At 35.2% G+C, this 21728-nt stretch overlaps 1 protein-coding gene and 1 long non-coding RNA gene across 3 annotated transcripts; one reads left to right on the forward strand and one right to left on the reverse strand.

Annotated features, from left to right (window-relative positions):
- Nucleotides 1-4723: 4723 nt before the first annotated feature.
- On the reverse strand, nucleotides 4724-7424 carry LOC307161170. The gene is made up of 3 exons (XR_013821696.1): nucleotides 7395-7424; nucleotides 5402-5553; nucleotides 4724-4874 (listed from the first exon to the last, which is right to left on the reverse strand). It is a non-coding gene; the product is annotated as an uncharacterized lncRNA (long non-coding RNA).
- elovl1a (ELOVL fatty acid elongase 1a) lies at nucleotides 7189-21289 on the forward strand. 2 transcript variants are annotated; one of them, XM_079875732.1, is made up of 8 exons: nucleotides 7189-7443; nucleotides 17591-17682; nucleotides 17887-18077; nucleotides 18572-18652; nucleotides 19152-19208; nucleotides 19338-19443; nucleotides 20060-20199; nucleotides 20544-21289. In XM_079875732.1, the coding sequence occupies exons 2-8, from the start codon at nucleotides 17622-17624 to the stop codon at nucleotides 20853-20855; spliced, it is 948 nt and encodes a 315-aa protein (XP_079731858.1). In that variant the 5' UTR covers nucleotides 7189-7443; nucleotides 17591-17621; the 3' UTR covers nucleotides 20856-21289. The 2 variants fall into 2 exon arrangements, with proteins under 2 accessions (XP_079731858.1, XP_079731859.1); XM_079875733.1 differs by lacking the exon at nucleotides 7189-7443 and adding an exon at nucleotides 15686-16010.
- The last annotated feature ends 439 nt before the right edge of the window (nucleotides 21290-21728 follow it).

A 21728-nucleotide genomic window follows, 5' to 3' on the forward strand; every position in this document is an offset into this window, starting at 1 on the left:
TTTTGAGAACATTATTAAAGACCAGATAACTCGGAACGGACGTTCTATTAACGTTGTAGGGGAACGTTTGTTCATAACTTTGAGAGAACTTTGCCAGAATTTTGACCTGCTGCTTTGCTCTGCTAATTTAGAAGAGTTTCTGTTATGTTGGGGGTTTTTGGGGGGTTACCATCATGGTGACGAGTGGATCATGAGCTTGGTTTGAGAACAGATGTTAAATGTTCTATATTGTCGTGCTCATTCAGCTATTGTTATGCTATGCTAATGCCATCAAAGCATTGTGTTACCAATTAGCAAGTTAGAATTTCCTGAAATAGCTAGTTAAAGTTAGCCAAGTTTTCTCTACTAAAAATATTTAAGTTGAGATTACATGATAATTTTATATTAAATGAATGAATTGGCTTACTCAAATATTTACTCAAATAAGAGCAATTACAATATGCAAGTTCTGCTTACTTAAATTTTGAATTTCTCAACTTAAAATGTTGTATGTCACTGATTACCTTAAATAATCAAATAAAAGTTTTGCCAACTTATTCGGATTTCCAGTGTGTCATTATTCTGCTCAATTTAGTTCAATAACTATCAATCTGGCAAAGTCCATCAATTATGACACAAGTTCAGTTTAGCTATAAGCAGCTCTACAGAAGACAATAGTGAAATTATTAGCTCAAGTCAGTTCAGTGTTCATTCAGTTCAGTTAAATAACTATATCGCTGTTACAAAGTTTGTGCATTGTCCAGCTCAATTCAGTATAAATTTGTTCTCATTCGATGACCGTGCAGTTAAATCGATAATATTACTGAATATTAATTGTTACTTGCCATTCCTTTGTAATTAATTGTGAAATTTACTAGCAATTGTTTCTACACCAATTATTTTCAGTGTATAAAATGTTAACGCTGACTGTTCCTCTTTGTAAACAACTGTGTCATTTGGCTAATTCAAATTCAGCAGGGACATTAGCGGTGTTTGCTTTAGTACAGTTTTTTTTCAATCTCTTCCATATTAGGAATGGAAAGGTCATCTTCATTCGGTCTCTTTAAGGTAGATGCGCTTAAGACTGATGATCAAATCCACTAATGTGTTTGTGAAGCCGTGCTGTGGCACATTTTCACAGAGGTTCCTGTACTGTAGCAGGCAGATGAGCTCGCCCATTTTGACTGATTTGACTTGGAGCTGGAAGGGAATGTGTAATGAGTCTTCCGCCGTCAGGACCCAAGACCATCCACAAAGGCCCCGAGTTGCCATAGGGATGGCATATCCATGGCAACAGAAGGAGCCGGGGGTGAGCGGGATTAACACCAGAGAGTTGGGTAACAAATGACGTTAACGGGTGAAGAAGAAGAAGTGACACATTTCCTGTTTGTGTGCTGGGCCCTTCAATACGGCATAGTGTCTTTAAGCATAAAATTCAATTTAAAAAAGATATGCTCACTGGACAAAATAACACAGAGAGGAACTTATGTAACAAAAATTAAATTAAGTTAGGTAACTGATATGAATAACATCAATAGTGCTCTTTTTTTTGTCAGTTCTACAGGTGGTAATTCATCCCGAGACATAAACATCTCAAGTAGCATTAGAGAAGGTGCAAATACAATAGGCTAATTCAGTTACACCATTGAGAGCAAAATTAAATCAGAGCCATAGCTCAACAAATCAGATAAAAACATCTTTTAAAATAAAATAAAATAAATATTACAGCAGCATTGTAAACATCATGGCAGACGTCAATGCATAAAATTGACAGAATAAAGAAAAGTGATTCTGTTCTGTGCTGCTCTGGGCATTTCAGTGTGTGTGTGTGTGTGTGTGTGTGTGTGTGTGTGTGTGTGTGTGTGTGTGTGTGTGTGTGTGTGGTCATGGTAAACCCTACGTTACAGGGACAAAATGAAAGATGGCAATATCTGAAATCCCCATGGGAGGACATTTGTTTGAAAACAACTTATAAATCATATATATATATATATATATATATATATATATATATATATATATATATATATATATATATATATATATATATATATACAGTGAGGAAAATAAGTATTTGAACACCCTGCTATTTTGCAAGTTCTCCCACTTGGAAATCATGGAGGGGTCTGAAATTGTCATCGTGGGTGCATGTCCACTGTGAGTGACATAATCTAAAAAAAAAAAATCCAGAAATCACAATATGTGATTTTTTAACTATTTATTTGTATGATACAGCTGCAAATAAGTATTTGAACACCTGTCTATCAGCTAGAATTCGGACCCTCAAAGACCTGTTAGTCTGCCTTTAAAATGTCCACCTCCACTCCATTTATTATCCTAAATTAGATGCACCTGTTTGAGGTCGTTAGCTGCATAAAGACATCTGTCCACCCCATACAATCAGTACGAATCCAACTACTAACATGGCCAAGACCAAAGAGCTGTCCAAAGACACTAGAGACAAAATTGTACACCTCCACAAGGCTGGAAAGGGCTACGGGGAAATTGCCAAGCAGCTTGGTGAAAAAAGGTCCACTGTTGGAGCAATCATTAGAAAATGGAAGAAGCTAAACATGACTGTCAATCTCCCTCGGACTGGGGCGCCATGCAAGATCTCACCTCGTGGGGTCTCAATGATCCTAAGAAAGGTGAGAAATCAGCCCAGAACTACACGGGAGGAGCTGGTCAATGACCTGAAAAGAGCTGGGACCACCGTTTCCAAGGTTACTGTTGGTAATACACTAAGACGTCATGGTTTGAAATCATGCATGGCACGGAAGGTTCCCCTGCTTCAACCAGCACATGTCAAGGCCCGTCTTAAGTTTGCCAATGACCATTTGAATGATCCAGAGGAGTCATGGGAGAAAGTCATGTGGTCAGATGAGACCAAAATAGAACTTTTTGGTCATAATTCCACTAAACGTGTTTGGAGGAAGAAGAATGATGAGTACCATCCCAAGAACACCATCCCTACTGTGAAGCATGGGGGTGGTAGCATCATGCTTTGGGGGTGTTTTTCTGGGACAGGGTGACTGCACTGTATTAAGGAGAGGATGCCATTATTGCGAGATTTTGGGGAACAACCTCCTTCCCTCAGTTAGAGCATTGAAGATGGGTCGAGGCTGGGTCTTCCAACATGACAATGACCCGAAGCACACAGCCAGGATAACCAAGGAGTGGCTCTGTAAGAAGCATATCAAGGTTCTGGCGTGGCCTAGCCAGTCTCCAGACCTAAACCCAATAGAGAATCTTTGGAGGGAGCTCAAACTCCGTGTTTCTCAGCGACAGCCCAGAGACCTGACTGATCTAGAGAAGATCTGTGTGGAGGAGTGTGCCAAAATCCCTCCTGCAGTGTGTGCAAACCTGGTGAAAAACTACAGGAAACGTTTGACCTCTGTAATTGCAAACAAAGGCTACTGTACCAAATATTAACATTGATTTTCTCAGGTGTTCAAATACTTATTTGCAGCTGTATCATACAAATAAATAGTTAAAAAATCATACATTGTGATTTCTGGATTTTTTTTTTTTAAATTATGTCTCTCACAGTGGACATGCACCTACGATGACAATTTCAGACCCCTCCATGATTTCTAAGTGGGAGAACTTGCAAAATAGCAGGGTGTTCAAATACTTATTTTCCTCACTGTATATATATATATATATATATATATATTTATTACATGGCTTGGCTGAATTCCAATGTAGAATGCGGTCTGTTATTGCGGTCTCCGCTTCGCGTCGGGGTCCTGTTCAGCCTGTCGGGGTTGTTATTCGCTATAACGACCGCCTCTCTATACATTATCCCTTACATATATATATATATATATATATATATATATATATATATATATATATATATATATATATCTTTTTTTTTTATGGAAAATGTTTTGTGTCTGTAAGGCTAATAAAACCTTTAAATCCTGACTTTTTTTACATTTCTAAACTAAAATGTACTTTTCTAGCAAAACAACAAATTCACAGTTAAATGAATTGTGGTTTGTTTGAATTGCACTTTCTTAAATTCAAATGCATCCTACTCGCTACCGGTATTGTATTTAGTGTGTATATAGTGTATAATATAGTATAGTATATACATTGCATACTTGGTAATTAAATATCCATATTAATACTGATATGAAAGGTGGAAAGTTATCTATTCATTGTGAAAAGTAAAATGAAGCTGCTATAAATTACAAGTATGAACTGATTTGGTTTGTTTATGTGATCATAATTTTTTTGTTGCTAAATTGTAGTCTTAGTTTGGAGTATTGCTGCAGATAGAGATAATTGTTAAATAATTCAGTAATTCAATTCAGCACACATTACCATTTCATTATTTCACACGACGTGTGTCAATAATGAGTAAAGCAAAGCTGAATATAACAGTACACCTACATTTACCGGTTCAAAGTGTAAATTTGTGAACAAATAAAATACCAAGCGCAATTTTGGGCAAACAAAATGTATATTTGTATACGGAATTTTAACATAAAACTGTAGCCATACTGCACTATAACACTATTAGTGTGATGAACAATTCCATCAAAATGCGGTATGTGTAGTATGTACTCTCAGAAAAAAAGGTACAAAAGCTGTCACTAGGATGGAACCCATTAAAAAGGTTTTAATATTTACATTTAGGTACTAATATGTACACTTTTGGTACAAAGGTGTACCTTTTGAAAGGGTACAGCCCTAGTGACAGCTTTTGTAACCTTGTCTGATAGTGTACCTTTAATCAAGTTTTTCTTCTAGCTTCCTGACCCTGCATGTAAACCGTCTTGTTTTCATTCTGTTCAGACGTGGAGTTGTGCCCTTCTGCTCTACCCCCAACATCTTCATCCTCGACTCCAGCAATCCCCTCACATCATCCTTCTTGTCAGTCAGACCTGCATGAAGGAGTCCGCTATCACATATCTGGGCGTTTTGACGCAAATAGTCAAAGACTCCTCCACAGAAACATGTTCCTCAGTCTGACTCATTTCAAGGAAGTTATCTGCCTCAAAGAGATTTCTTATGATGACAAATTCTCCAAATTGCAAACAATTTTGTAATTACTAAAAGCAAACATTTTTTAATTGCCATTCCCAATTGAATATGATCTTATTCATGAAATATTTCATACCAGGCAGAATCATTAACGGCCCACATCTGTAAACAATATTACTGTCATGGAAGAAACGAGCATTGAAGGCTCTCAATGAGAGCGTGTAGATGATGATGCTCTGCGTTGAATGAACACTGCAGAAACAATTCCTATGCTCTGCTAACTGAGGAGGATGAGGTGGGTTAAATGAACAGTGTGGGCCGCCATCACTGAAGAGCTTACGGCCCCCGACAATAATTAGCCCGTTGGACCTGAGGCACGTAAATGTGACATCTATTTAAGTCTGTGCTATTGATGAGCCACTCTGACCTGCCGAGGAAGAGGATGGCCTTTGTTCCCTCTTGGGTGAGAAGTCCACTGAGGCAAAGCCACCAGCTGTGAACTCAATTACCAGAGAGGTGAGCTACCGGCTCTGTATCCATATCACAGGTCTGCAAGGCTGTTTCTCTGGGAGGCAGAAACTGCAAGAGACAATGAGATTGTGTGAAGCCTAGCAACAAACATTTTGAGAGATAGAACAGATCTGAATAGTCAGCGTCATTAACAAAATAAGGCCCTAAGTCTGAATCATTGACAGTTGGTACTTGCATTTATTGTTATGGTTAAAAAAACCCAAGTTATACCGCAAATTAACAAACCACAATAAGTAGAGGTAATGGCCAACTATATGATAAAAGTAGTAATTAACTGAAAGGCTGATTTGTTCAAAGGACAAGGATATTTTTCATGTCAGGCCAGGGTAGGTTATCACCAGTTTTGGGGGTAACGCATTACAAGTAATGCAAGCTATGTAATCAGAAGTAACTATTAAAGTAACACATTACTTATAAATTTACTACAAAATATCTGAGTTACTTTTCAAATAATTGGAATTTGTATTGACTGACAGGTCTCCTGTCTGCAGAAATCAGGAGTAAGTGCAGAGGAGTTGTGTGCGCTGTGTGAATATGATGTGGTTATCATAATTATAGACTAAATGTGAGCATTTACTCATCTTACTTGCACAAAAACAGATTCAGTATTAATCAAAATGAATAAAAATAGTGAAATGCAAACTCAGAATATTACACACACCTGCAATAATTATGCTAAATTACCGTACACAAATTTAATCTCACTTTATAAACCAAATCTTTGCTACTGACCTTCAATGATCCAATCATAAAACTAAACTTTAGATAAACATTACATTTGTTTATTTTCTTTCTTTTCCTGTGTCCTATTCTTCTGCAATTCAGAACAGCAGCACAGCTGAAAGGTTTGTTTGAGCTGCGCCCTCTACTGTACAGATGTGTATTTTGCATTTCCTTTTACATTTGCACTTTTGGTGTGGAAGGATCTTTAGATTTGCCAAAAATATAACTTTTTTTTTCATTAAAAAACAAACAAGCAAGCCCAGCCCAGGTTAGAAAAAGTAGCGCAAAAAAACAAACAAAAAAAAAAAAAAAAAAAACCTTACCCCTTCCCTTTCCATACAAAGTAACTAATATAATGCAATTTGTTACTTTTTTAGGAAGTAAAACAACATTGTAAGGCATTACTTTTAGAAGTAACTGCCCCCCAAACTGGTTATCACATGTTTTAGCATTTTAACACTAACTATAACTGCACTACCATTCAAAAGTTTGGGATCAGTAACACTTCTATTCAACAAGGACACATTAAATTGAACAAAAGTGACAGTAAAGACATTTAAAATGTTTCAAAGGGTTTCTATTTCAAATGAATGCTGTTCTATTGAACATTAATTCTATTCATCAAAGAATACTGAAAAAAAGGTATCACGGTTTCCATAAAAAATATTAAGCAGCACAACTGTTTTCAACATTGATGATAATAAGAAATGTTTCTTATCAAATCAAAATATTGGAATGATTTCTGAAGGATCATGAGACACTGAACAATAAAAAGTACTGATGCTCAAAATTCATACATAACTGTGTTTATATTATCCTATTTAGGCTTTTAATTGTATAGATTTTAACTACTTATAATTTAATAATACTTTTTAAGGCACTATGTTGTGTAGACTGTGGAAAGTTTCACTTGTAAATGTCCCTGTAGTACAGCGACGCCTACTGGGTGTCACTAACAACACAATACGGGAGTAGCAGCAGTTACGCAGAGATAATTTAGCTCATCAAAGTCATGTACATTGATTTTAATAACGCTTATCCGTATAAATCATGTTGAATGGCTCTCATCAGAAACAACTCTTTAAAGGTGTCCTGATACAAACTTATTGACATAATAAATTAAAATAAATGTCTCAGAAAATAATGGATACAAAAACAATCCAGACCTTCCGGACACCCAGACCGCTTCCTGCGTCATGACGCATGATTGATCAGGTGGGAATTTCGTGTATCTTTTCTACATGTAAACTTTTTCGTAATTTATTCTGTAAGGTGACATTTGTGGCTTTTACAATACTGTAACAGCAATGTAGTATATCACAAATTGGTTAAATATTCTCCCATGTAACTCGGTGAACTGTGGTGACCTGTGCATGAACGTGTAACCCACGATGCACTTTCCACAAAATGTTTTTCAGTCTATGAATTAATTTAAAATTCAAGAAAATTCGTGTTATTTTCCTCTCTCTGAATTTAGAATAGTCTTCTTACTATTCACTTCTTACTAAAATCACAGATAAAAGGCTAATTAACATTACCATGTGACACTTGTAACATGTAGTTTATTGAGTGGATTTTTGAGTGTGGCATTGCTGATGGATTTGGATTGAGTTTTAGGTGATGGAGGTGTAAAATTGTGCTTTGTTACGGACTTGAAGAGCTGCATCTTTAAAGTTCATTGAGTGTTCAGTTGCTTTTCAGACTTCAGGGTTTCTCAGATTCAGCAATTGTTAGTAGGCTATGTCTTTTCCAGTGGTGAAAATAAATTTGCCGTCGAAACTCACACATGTAGGCTATGATTAATGTTCTCCCTTCTGGAAAATCCAGCTTAAGCTGGCCTTTGTGTTCTAGAACGTTCTAGCTGGTCTAAGTAGCATCCCATGTCCTAAACTTGACCACTTAAAGATGCTGGTCTGTTGCAGCTCCAAGATGGTCTGTCAACTAGTATTTTAGTCAATATGCTCCAACAAGTATTTACTCAATATTTGTCAACACATGCATCTTTATTTGAAAAGGTCCAAACTTTTAAACCGGTTAAGGCATATTATTCTCTGTAAGCTACCAACCTTTCAACCTTCTCTAATATTAAGTGATTTGAATGGGTAACAACTGGACTGCAAAATAAATGTTTTGGTTCTGGTAACAGTACCACTGCCTTTCAGATTCATAAGAAAGGATAAGCAAGTTTAACTTCAATGCTTTAAAGTCACCATTTTGTTCTTATAAATGATTTATCTGTGCACATCATTTTTTTGAATACACGTTTATTAATCAAATAACTCTTCTCTGATGATGTGTTTACTGGCATGAGGGCAGGACAACCTGTCACTCACATGAGATCAACTAATTGCAAACCATAACCATCCAATCAATTCCTGATGGACAAAATCAGGTTTTGCCCTACATTTATTTGATTTTTTTCGAGAAGCTGTTTCACTCAGATTATGGAAGCTTGTTTCTGCCACTGAATAAAACATTTATTCAGTTACAAGGTAATTGCGACTTTTTATCTCTCAATTCTGACTTTTGTTTTCAGAGTTGCGTGATATAAGCTCAATTGCAAGTTACAGTCAGTATTGGGAGATATAAACTGTAATTTCTGACTTTCTTTTCTCGCTATTCTGACTTTATTCTGAGTTTATATTTATACTGAGTTTATACTCGCAATTCTGACAATTTTTAAGCTAATATCTCACAATTCTGAACAAATACGTCAAAATCGTGAGATATTAGCTTAAAAATTGTCAGAATTGCGAGTTTATGTCTCACAATTCTGACTTTATAACTCACAATTGCGAGGAAATATAACGTAATTCTGACTTTTTTTCTCAGAATTGCGAGTTTACATCTCCCAATTCTGAATTTATAACTTGCAATTGTGCTCATACCACACAATTCTGAAAAAAGTCAGAATTGAGAGATGTAAACTCGCAATTGCCTTTTTTAATGATTTATTCTGTGACGTAAACAAGCTTCCATGCTCGGAAATATGTCACAATAGGGAAAACAACTTCCGTTTCATGCTGACTTTAGCGATGCTTTAAGTGGTGGATATTTTTAGAAGACATTCTGTGAAGACAGAAGGCATTCCGTGTGTCCTATTGCATACCATCCAGCCTGAGTAGCATCCGTGATCAAGTAGGTGACATAATCGCTTTGGGTGGCTGATGACGTTGCATAAATTAGTGAGTGAGGTGTGGATCTCTCTGTTCTCTGTGGTTGAAGTCGTCAGACATCCTCTTTGCTCTTCTGACCAAGTTCATTATTCATTCATGGTGTTGTATTACTGAAGTTTCAGTTGGTGATGTTTTTAATGGTGGCTGTGTTTTTGTTGACATGGTTACTCCAATTTCTGTTGTTCACCCAGTGATTTACAAGATTTCAGATCAAGTGAGGTGTTGCAAAATCGAGGTTGTGCAATAGAATCTGTGAATTGCACAAGCGTCCTTTAGATGGCATCAATTCATTTGGCATAAATTAAAATTCCATAGAAATACCTAAATAATTAGATTAAACAAAAAATGCATAAACATATGTATAACTTTGACCTGCTATTCTTTATTTTAAATCTAATTTAAACAGCATGATTGCAGCTTTATGATTTTAAGAGACTGCATGGAATAAAAAAGATGATTTAGAAAAAGAAACCATGACCATTTACATAACTTACATATACACTACTGTTACGTTTTTAAAGAAATTAATACTTTTATTCAGCAAGGACACATTCAATTGATCAAAAGGGACAGTAAAGACATTTATAATATTACAGGGGATTTCTATTTCAAATAAATGTTGTTCATTTCTATTTCATGTTGTCTTACTATTCATCAAAGTATCCTGAAAAAAATTATCATGGTTTCCACAAAAATAAGCCTATTAAAATAAATTCTGAAGGTAATAAAATAAAATATTTTTGATTAAATAAATGCAGCCTTAATAAGCTTAATAAAAATGATGATGTGCATCAAAAACATAACCCTAAACCTAACCCCAAACTTTTGAATTATAGTGTATATTTATATTACCCCCCCCCCCCCCCAAAAACTCTAAAATCTTTGTTGATAGAAAAAAAGTCCATTGAAACGTAATGTGTCAAATACACAAATAAATACAAATTTAAATAGATAAAATAATTAAAATCTTAGTGTATAGAAGGAGTCTTAGTTCTCAATTTTTAACAAATATTTAAAGATAAATCTAATGTGTGATATCATGCCCTATTATTTACAATCCAACTTTTACTTTTAGTGGTTTATGAGCTCCTTAAATTTGCCCGAAAGAGAAAACTTGAAAGAAACAGTCCAGTTTCACTACTTTTAATAGTGGTTATTCCCTCTATACAATTATGGATGTCTTATTTTGAGCCAGTGTGAGACTGATACCGAAGGATACTGAATGGAATCCCTCATCATTTCTATTCAGAATCTGCTGATGTGTCTGTATTAGCACATGAATGCAGATCAGCACGCTCCTGTTTCTGAAAGTCTCTCGCCAGCATCATAGCAGTTCTTATGGATAGCTTCCATTCAGGTCTAGTCATCGGTTTGATTCCTGAAAACACACCCATTTAATGTAATTCGAAATTACATTAATTCACTTTTCAGTCACAAGGGCTGGAACGAGAAGCAAAGGTTTATTCAGTAGAGTAATGAGAGAAATGAGAGACGGCTGATTCTTTAAATTGAATCATGTATGACCAATTGTGCTCTCAGACTCTCCCAGGTCATTAGTGTATTAGGTTCCTTGTTCAGTTTGACTTACAATTTGAGTTTAGCTGTGGTTTATTGTGGTGATGTCCATTATTTTCTTGGTTTAGGTGTGTTGAGGACAGTTCTTCTAACACGCATGATTGGCTAAACGAAAGAGAACTTCTAAATATTTACCTATTCTGAGTATCTATATGATTGTAGTCATTTATCAATACATCTAACTGCATAATTATGCGTTATTAAACATTTGGTGTCTACCTGAGTCAAAGCTAAAACCAGCACTGCTGTGGCTGATGACACAGTTGATCAAATGTCAAATATGAAGAGTTCAGATGCAAAAGCCTCTAAGTGCCATCTGAAATCTTCTTCTAGAATGATCATTTTTATCAAGCTCGTATATTTAAGTTCAGTAATTTCACCTAAATGGCAATGAAAATTACCTATTAAATGTCATTTAAGTGAAATTACTGAAATTAAATATACAAGCTTGATAAAAATGATCATTCTAGAAGAAAATTTCAGATGGCACTTAGAGACTTTTGCATCTGAACTCTTCATATATATATATATATATATATATATATATACTGCCGTTCAAAAGTTTGGGGTCAGTAAGAATTTTAATGTTTTTAAAAGAAGTATCTTCTGCTCACCAAGGCTGCATTTATTTGATTAAAAAAAAAAAGAAGTAATAAAGTAATATTGTGAAATATTATTCCAATTTAAAACAGCTATTTTCTATGTGAATATACAGTAAAGTGTAATTTATTCCTGTGATCAAAGCTGAATTTACAGCATCATTACTCCAGTATTCAGTGTCACATGATCCTTCACAAATCATTCTAATATGATGATTTGATGCTCAAGAAACATTCATTATTATTATCAATGTTGAAAACAGTTGTGTACAATTTTTTTTCAAAATTCTTTGATGAATAGAAAGTTCAAAAGAACAGCATTTATCTGAAATCTAAAGCTTCTGTAACATTAAACACTACCGTTCAAAAGTTTGGGGTCAGTAAGAATTAAAATTTTATTTTTGGGGGAAAGAAATAAAAATAAATCAATACTTTTATTCATCAAGGATGAGTTAAACTGATCAAAAGTTACAGTAAAGACATTTATAATGTTAGAAAATATTCTATTTTAAATAAATGCTGTTCTTTTGAACTTTCTATTCATTTTTTTTTATAGTTTTGAAAATTTGTACACAACTGTTTTCAACATTGATAATAATAATGAATGTTTCTTGATCATCAAATCATATTAGAATGATTTCTGAAGGATCATGTGACACTGAAGACTGGAGTAATGATGCTGAAAATTCAGCTTTGATCACAGGAATAAATTACAGTTTAATATATATTAAAATAGAAAACAGTCATTTTAAATTGTCATAATATTTCACAATATTACTTTTTTTATTGTTTTTTATCAAATAAATGCAGCCTTGGTGAGCAGAAGAGACTTCTTTTAAAAACATTAACAATCTTACTGACCCCAAACTTTTGAACGGTAGTTTGTATATATTACAAACAGACTTCCAGCATTTCTTTTCTTTTATTCCATAGCTGGTGTGTGCAGTTTATTTAGCTTGCTTAAAATAATTTTCTCTTGTTTAGTACATTTTTTTTGATTGCGGTCTTTTTCTGATTCCATTGTTTCCTTGGATTTGCTTCTCAGTTCCATGCAATTTTAAGCTTTTCTTGATTCATTCCATGTTTTACAGGCAACCTCTATCATGCTAATTCAGATCAGCACAGTTGGTTTTAAATTAATCTGGTTTATTTTAGTTCAGGACTCCATAGTCCAGGTGTAACTAATCCGTACTTAATCTGTGTTACAGAAAGCCATTTTTTAAGACACGATTAACTATTCTTGATTAAGGCCTACTCCTGGCTTAATTTAAACCCTGTCCGGGAAACCGCCCCTTGGTGTCTACCTGTGTCAAAGCTAAAACCAGCACTGCTGTGGCTGATGACACAATTGATCAAATGTCCAATGAGATGTCCTGGTTCATAGAAGTTGCTTTAGTGTCTGCAGTTGAAGCATAAATAGTACTGGAAATGGAAACGATGGGGAAAAATAGGTCAGAGGTCACCATGCCAAAAAGACACGTTTATCTCGGTCAGTCAAGTGTTTGGTGAAAGTACAGTGAAGGGAATGTATACATATGATCCTCAGGTGTGAGGTGTTAAGAATAAGGTGATGATAGCCATCTGGAATGTAACACGAATTCCTGGGAGTGTGACTTATAATCGTCACACAAAGAAAATCACACCTCGACTTCTCGGTAGGCATATAAATCAAAAAGTTTATTGAGCATCAAATCAGCAAATTAGATTGATTTCTGAAGGATCATGTGAAAAGACTTGATGCTGAAAATTCAGCTTTGCCATCACAGGAATAAATTACATTTTAAAATTAGGGCTGTCAAATGATTAATCGCGATTAATCGCATCCAAAATAAAAGTTTGTTTTTACATAATATATGTGTGTGTACGGTGTATAATTATTTTCTATATATAAATACACACACATGCATGTATATATTTAAGAAATATTTGCATGTATATACTGTGTATATATATTTATATTATATATAATTTATATTATATATAAATATTTTAAATAACACATTTTTCTTAAATATATATGCATGTGTGTGTATTTATAGAAAATAATTATACTCCATACACACACATATATTATGTAAACAAACTTTTATTTTGGATGCGATTAATCGCGATTAATCGTTTGACAGCCCTATTTAAAATATATTATAATAGAAATGGTTATTTTAAATTGTAATAATATTCCACAGTATTACTCTTTTACTATTTTTTTTTTTTTTTTTATCATATAATTGCAACCTTGATGAGCAGCAAAACATTCAAAAATTCTTACCGACCCCAAGCTTTTAAATGGCAGTGCTGCATATATTACTTGAATTATGTAGTGTTGTATGTTGGATTACATAAATAGGTATAGAACACCAATCTCGGTTAAGTAATATCATAAAATATAAGATTATCAGGGGATGCCACCCCTGTCAGAAATCCGCCCCTTCAAGTTCTGTGGTTTTTAATATGGCTGAATCAAACTGGCTGCTATCTGCTTTTCTGTGGCGTCACCTGGTAGCAACAGTGGTCGAATGTTCTCGCAAGTACAATACTTGCGCATTTTGAGCTTGGCTGGCTCAATATGAACATATTATTCAGTCATTTAAGACATTTCTCCTTATTGGTTTAAAGGGCTCTTTAAAATGGAGTCAAGAACCCTAAGGTTCTATATAGAACCCCATTGAACCTTTTTTTCTAAGTGTATGTTTTGATATAAAAGAGAGGAATGGAGTTCTGGACAGGACTCTGTACATTATTTCCCAGATATGTGTGAAGGTTTATAATTGGATGCTTATCTGTGATTGTCTTTACTTATCTCTTGATTGGCTGATTTGATTGGTTGTTCAAACAACTGGTCATAACAATATCAGAGCTTTGCTTTCACTGTTGAAAGGGATATTTTAGTCATAAATGATGAATGATAAGATTACCCAGGTTAGAATGTGTATGTATGTAGACGTGAAATGCGATTGATTAAATGTAATTTTTTTAGCGGTTGTGGCATGACAGTCTGTTATCAAACTGCTTTTTGTGTCAGAGAAAATGGCTCGAGCGCAGAGACTCCCCACTCATGTCAGGATTTTTGTCATTCTTCACCTCCTCCCGGACTGCTACAAGAATGTGTCAGTTTGAGGATCCCACACCCTGTCCTCAACGTCTGAGGAACGGGTCAGACCAGTGCTACGGGAATCCATTGAAACTGACTGGTAGTGTCCCTGTGTAGAACAAGTGCCACATGGACTATGGTGTCTCGGAGCTGGAGGGTTCACTGACTCATAGACATATAGACATGTATCTGATGTGTTTGTCATTGTTGCGGTTATGATTTAAAACCTTATGGTACAACACATCTAGCTAGAGATTGAAATAGAGGCCCAGATTAGCCATTAGCATAACACCTTAACACGTGAAATTAAACTGAGTCAATTACACTAAATATCTTGGTTTTCTTAGAAAAGGGTCGCTACAATGTAACTTTTCCACATGATATTATGTGGCAAAAAAAAAAAAAAAAAAAAAAAATCTGCTTCAGTGTTGTTATTGTTAACTAAAACTAAAGCTATTAAAATATATTTTATGTTAATAGAAATAAAGCTGGAATAATATAAAATGTAAAAATTAGATGAAAAACTTACAAAACTGCAAAATTAGTTGAAGTACTAAATTTACTAAAACTAAATTTGAAATAAAAATGACTAAAACTGAAACTAAAAATATACAAATATTTAAATATAATAAATATTTATAAAAACTACAATATATAAATAATACGAAATAACACTAATCTGTACACTTATTCTACACACATTATGATTTATTTTATTTATTTAGTATACCTGTCATTTATTTAGTATACTATACATATATTTGGTATATAATTTTTTTTCATATGTTGCCTATATATTTCCATTTCTCTCTGGCTTTGGATATAGGCCCATATTTGTGACCCAGGGGAAACAAAAGACTTTTCATTGTTGAGCAGTCTCTGCTCAATTCTCGCCTACTTCCACTGCATAATAAAAACCTAACCAGTATTAGAGCCAATCACTGACCAGTTTCTCTCTAGAGAGAGCCAATCGTTGAGTTTTGAGGTGGGTTTCAGAGGGCGGTTCCTGTCAGTTGAATGCAGGCTACAGTCCCGAAACCAGGCGGGTGTTGTCTCTTTTGAATGAGCTGCTGCTCAGGTTTATATTAGGCACTGGGAGTGACTCCTCTGAGCGTGGCCTGTCTCTGCCTTGGCAAAACTCCCACGGGCCTGTCACTTATTCTATCACTGGGGAAAACGGCTGTGATTGAGGGCCACTGAAGGTTCAGAGACTGTTTACTTGGGTCTGTCATCCATTTATTTGCCCCTGTGGGGCAGTATTCTTTTTTTTTATATATATTTATTTATTTATTTATTTATTTATTTTTGGCTGGGTTGACTGTATCAACAGAAAGACAACAGGTAAGCTTAAAACATACTTTTGTATTTTTCGTAGGCTGTATTATGAACGGGAATCCCTCACTGTCTCATATCAAATTGTTTCTTGGGATAGTTTGTATATTTTCTCCTTATTTCGGTGACTGAGAAGTGTGATGAGACACTTGATCTGGTCAGCTTAGACCATCTTTGCATCTCTCAGGATTTAGTTTTTGTGTGTGTGCCTTTTGTTTATGATTGTGTTTTCTGTGTAGTATTGACTGTTTGTGACTCATTTTCGTGATGTTGTCATTAGCAGTTTCTGTCTAGTGAGTTAATCTGATTCTGACAGGATAGATATCTGTTTCTCCACCTCACCAGTTTGACTGGCTTTGCACTATTCATTGGAGTTCAGGTTGTACAGATGACATCAGCTTCGTTGATTCTAAGAGCGAAAGGACAGTAAAAGTTTTAATAGATTTTTTGATTACAACAATTGTGTGTCTCCCTCCTCTTGTGTTCCTATGATGGTTCTGTTCTCTTCTGATGAAACAGGTGGTGATGCATTAGATGTGTAGGCAGATGAGCAGTGAAGGGTCTGTTTAGTGTGATTTGTCATCCTATCCTATTGTTTCACAGACAAGGCTTAAGCTAGTCCCAGACTAAAATGCATGTTTGAGCTGTTTTAACTGAAAGCAACTTGAACTTTTGTTTTTAGGGCACGTTTATAAAAGCTACTTAAATGTCATAATTGAACTAAGGCCTAATCCTTGCTTTATCTAAGCCCTGCCTGCGAAACCAGGCCTAAGTCTTAGTAGTCCTGTTCGGTTTGTCTGGTCGGATCCCATGTGGGTTTTGAGCAGTAGAAACACACTAAATAGTCTGTTCATTCAATCTTCTCTGTGTTACTCAACATTGACATACAGAGCTAAAAAGGTGGTGGCTTTATGTTGTTTCCCAACATTTTTTGCATGGGCAACAGATGTGAAATACTTTTGGAAAGTTGATGTGCTACTAAACTATTTTAAATGACATTTTTCAAATTCTTATGCAATTATGCACGCAGAACTTCATATAGACTTTGTGGAATATTTGCAGGAAGTACCATATTTGGACATAGTACTACATGTTGTATGTGTGGCCTCTTATATTTGTACAATAAAAAAGTGTACCTATTGTTATGTATTATTATTTTATTAATTTAAAAAATAAAAAAAACATGACAGGATGACCATTTTGAATAAACTAGTGAAGGCAAAATGTTGACCACTGATCAGTCAGAGGACCAATTTCACTTATACATTCAAATCAAGATTTTGGGTTAAAATTTGAAATTTACAAAAAAAAAAAAACAATCTCAGCCAACTGCACATATTGTAGTACACTCAATAGTATAGCTGGTAATAATAATAGTTTGGCTTTGGTAATGTCATGAACCACTCAGGTTGGGCTTTGCATCCTGTTCACATGGCCAGCTGTTTCTTGTTTGCTTTTGCTGGGCTGCCATTGTTGACTCTGACTCCACTGTCCTCCTGATAATGGCATATTCGTCTGACCAGCCTTTTACTAGCTGGATTGTCATTGTTTGCTTGCCTAGTTTTAACACATTTACTTATGTCCTCCAGTTTATTGGTTGTCTGAAGAAATAAAGACAAGATGTTTGAAGAGGTGTTTTCGAGCGTCTTGAGTTTCTACGACTATCTTCTGAAAAGAACTGGTAAGAGCTCATTGCATTGTGCTTTTTAGATGAGCAAAAACCACCAATATCACTGGCTTATGTGTTATGCTATTAAAAACTATTAAAGCTTTCAAATTTGTTGCAAACAGCACTACAGTTTTGGCCACTAGTAGAATCTACTTTAGAAAGATGTAACACATGCTTGTTTCATGTGGCTGATCGGTTGATGTGTAATTTTCTCAGATGCCAGAGTGCGTGATTATCCGCTGATGCAGAGTCCCATTCAGATGACGGTCATCTTGCTGGGATACGTCTTCTTCGTTTTATATGTGGGACCACGATACATGGCCAATCGCAAACCTTTCAGCCTCAAAACAACTATGATTGTCTATAACTTCTCTATGGTGGCCTTCAACTCCTACATTGTTTATGAGGTAGGAAACCTTTTCATTTTTTCGTGTTTGGGAGAGTAACTAAACTTATTCATGTACCTGAACTGATGTCTAGAGAAAGATATTGTCGATTCAAAAGTGAAAATTTGCTCACCGTACAATAGCATTTCTTCTGTAGATCACAAAAGGACGTGTTTAGCAGAATCTTCAAGTTACTCTTTTTCATATAATGAAAGTGAATGGTGACCATAGCTGACAAGCTCCAAAAATGACAAATGGACACCATAAAAGTATCATAAAAGCAGACTTGACAACATTATGGTGCATTTTTATGATACTTTAAAATACCATTTTATCTATGGGCATCATTCACTTTCATTATATGAAAAAGAGCAGCGTGAGCATTCTTATAAACGTCTTGTGTTCCACAGAAGAAAGTAAATCAGATGTTTGGAACGACATGAGGGTGAGTAAATTATGATTGAAGGGAAAAGATGAACAAACCATAATTTTTTCGATCTGCCTGACGCTTACAGTTCTTGATGTCTGGCTGGGGAACAACGTACACATGGAGATGTGACCTCTGTGACACCTCCAACAGTCCTCAAGCTCTCAGAGTAAGTTTGTTTCATTCAAACATGTTCTTATGTTATTGAAAGGAATTAATACTTTTGTTCAGACGGAATGCATTCAATTGATCAAAAATTCTATTTCCAATAACTGCTTGTTCTTAAACTTTCTCTTCATCAAAGAATCCTAAATAAAAAGCCTCACATTTTCCACAAAAATAGTAAGCAGCACAACTGTTTTCAACTGTAATAAGGAATATTGTTTCTTGAGCATCAAATCAGCATATAAGAATGATTTCTGAAGGATCATGTGACACTGAAGACTGGAGTAATGATGCTGAAAATTCAGCTTTAACATCCCAATATGATCAAATAGAAAACAGTAATTTAAATGGTAATAATATTTTGCAATATTACTAGTTATGGTGTTTTTGATCAAATAAATGCAGACTTGGTGAACATTTAAAAATATTTGAAATATTTTACAAACTCGAAACCTTTGAATGGTAATGCGTATTGCTAATTGTGTTTCTCCTTATATCCCCAGATGGTTCGAGGAGCTTGGTTATTCTATTTCTCCAAATATGTTGAACTTCTAGATACGGTAAGAATAATTTGTCTTCATGCCTTAAATTTGTGTTTTAATGCTGTTTTTGGAATAGGAGATGCAAAGGCATCTGGCACAATATACAGTAGCTTCCAAGAGTTAACGAGAACTGTGTCTGTGATCCAGGTGTTTTTTGTGTTGAGAAAGAAGCACAGTCAGGTGACGTTCCTCCATATCTTCCATCATTCCATCTTGCCCTGGACCTGGTGGTGGGGCATCACTCTTACTCCTGGTGAGTCTATCAACACTGTAGTCACTGACCAGCAAGCAATAGCCATCTTTTCACTATCTAGGTTAACTATAGACCCGATATAGTAACCTTGAACTTGGTTTCATGTCGTTTTTGCCAAAATAACATGCAGGATGTATGATATTCCATCATGTAAGCAAAGTCAACCGTGATTACAAGGTGTTTGGTTTCATGTCTTGAACGTGTTTTATGCGTAGTCTGTGCGTCTATACTTGGGCTATGGTTAGACGTCTGTTAAATTTTCACTGACAACTCAAATTTTGCCTTGTTTCACCCTAGACGTCAGGGCTGTGTTTGGACGGCTATTAGACGTCTTTTAAATGCAAAATTGCTTGTTGGGTGGTTTAATAGATCAGTAGTTATTAACTGGTTTTGCTTCAAGAACCAGATTGTGCCTTTGGCCATGAAGTTGCGACCCAAATAAGATTTAATTTCCGAAGCCTGTGAAATTAGGTGGCATTTTTTGTTCCTATAAAAGACTTCTTTTTTTCCTGCATGTGGGCAAAGTATAAACAAGGGGATAAGGTTAGGGTGTATTAACTGGTGTAAAGATGTCTAATTTCAATTACTTCCATTTATTTTCATGTGAAAATGGCAGTCGGTGGAATGGGTTCTTTCCATGCTTTGGTGAACGCTTGTGTCCACGTCATCATGTACACCTACTACGGTCTAGCTGCTGCTGGCCCGCGCTTCCAGAAGTATCTGTGGTGGAAAAAGTACATGACAGCTATCCAACTGGTTAGTAGAAACTCATTTAAACTCTTAATCTTATGTGATTTAATGTGAAATGCATTTGCATCAATGTGTAACCAAAATGGCACGCATACATTGAGATTGAAGTAAAAATGATCATTTATACTTTTCTTACAATTGTCATTACATTCTATTTACATTCCATTCCTTTCCATCAATACGGAAGACAGTAACTCCACTCCATTTATCGTGCACACTGATCTTTGAAACTCTGCAGACCGTTTACATTCACAAACAGCTATGTTAAAGATAATATCCCAAAAAGCATAATAGGGGCACTTTAAAATGATGGAGCTATAATTCAATTTCTTTCCATGTATTTTCCACAGATTCAATTTGTACTGGTGACTGTCCATATCTCTCAGTATTACTTCATGGAAAAGTGTGAATTCCAAGTTCCCCTCTTCATTCATCTCATCTTGATCTACGGCATGTTTTTCTTCATCCTCTTCTCAAACTTCTGGATCCAGGCCTACGTAAAGGGCAAGCGACTACCTGTTTCTATTGAGGACAAACCCACACAGAATGGCATTACCACTGTGATTGAGCCTGTGGTAGTGGCCAATGGCAAACACTTAGAAAACGGCAATGTGCACTACACTAACGGATTTGCCCACAATGGTAAAGTGAAGGAGGTCTAAGTGGGCCATTCAAAACATCAGAGACATGATTGTTAGATTATTTTTGTCAATTGTTAATTTTTTATGATTGCACGGGAGATGAAGCGGCACATTGGATCTGGCGGTGGGTCCCCCTTTCTTTGTATTTATGGATGTTGGAGGCTGGGGAGCACTATACATGAAGAGAATTCGTCCACTGAAGTTGACTTCGTTGACGTCGCTCTGAAACCCGACAGCATGTCCTGTGGTTTAATCCGGTTGACCTTGGCTTTTTTTCCTGGCATATGAGTCTCCCTGTTGTTTGCACACTGTACAGTTCTCACAAACTCAAACTTGACTGTAAATAAATATTTCCTCAGTTTATTGGAAATGTATGAGCTGTCCATTTTTCTAGAGTTTGTTCGTAACTTATCATTTAATAAACACTTTTTTATAATAAATTGTATTTTTTTTATGCTCCATTTGTGAAGTTGATTTTTATTCAAAAATGAAATGAAACAAAATTGTTTACATGGTGTGTATATATTATAGACACTCCATGCAACTTGCATCCTTAAAAAAAAATCACACAAAGCCTTAAAATTATACCCTTTTTTTGTCCAGAAAACTTAGATCATTTCAGTTTTATAATATTTTATATACATTTTTTAATGCAAATATTTTTTTTGAGATTTTTTTATTTTGTTTACTTTTTTTCAAGTTCTAGATTTGTATCAATAAATAATATAATTTAAGGACATTCTTTCAACTTTGATTCAAAATAACTCTCAGGTTATAACCAGCTTAAATCAGCTCATAATATCTCACATTTGGGTCATATGAGTGTCTCTGCCGACCTCTTGTGGAAAACAAATAATATAACATGTTATTTCATGACTCTTGCCACTAGATGGT

This window comes from Squalius cephalus (assembly GCF_949319135.1).
Source record: "Squalius cephalus genome assembly, chromosome: 7".
Classification (NCBI taxonomy): Eukaryota; Metazoa; Chordata; class Actinopteri; order Cypriniformes; family Leuciscidae; genus Squalius; species Squalius cephalus.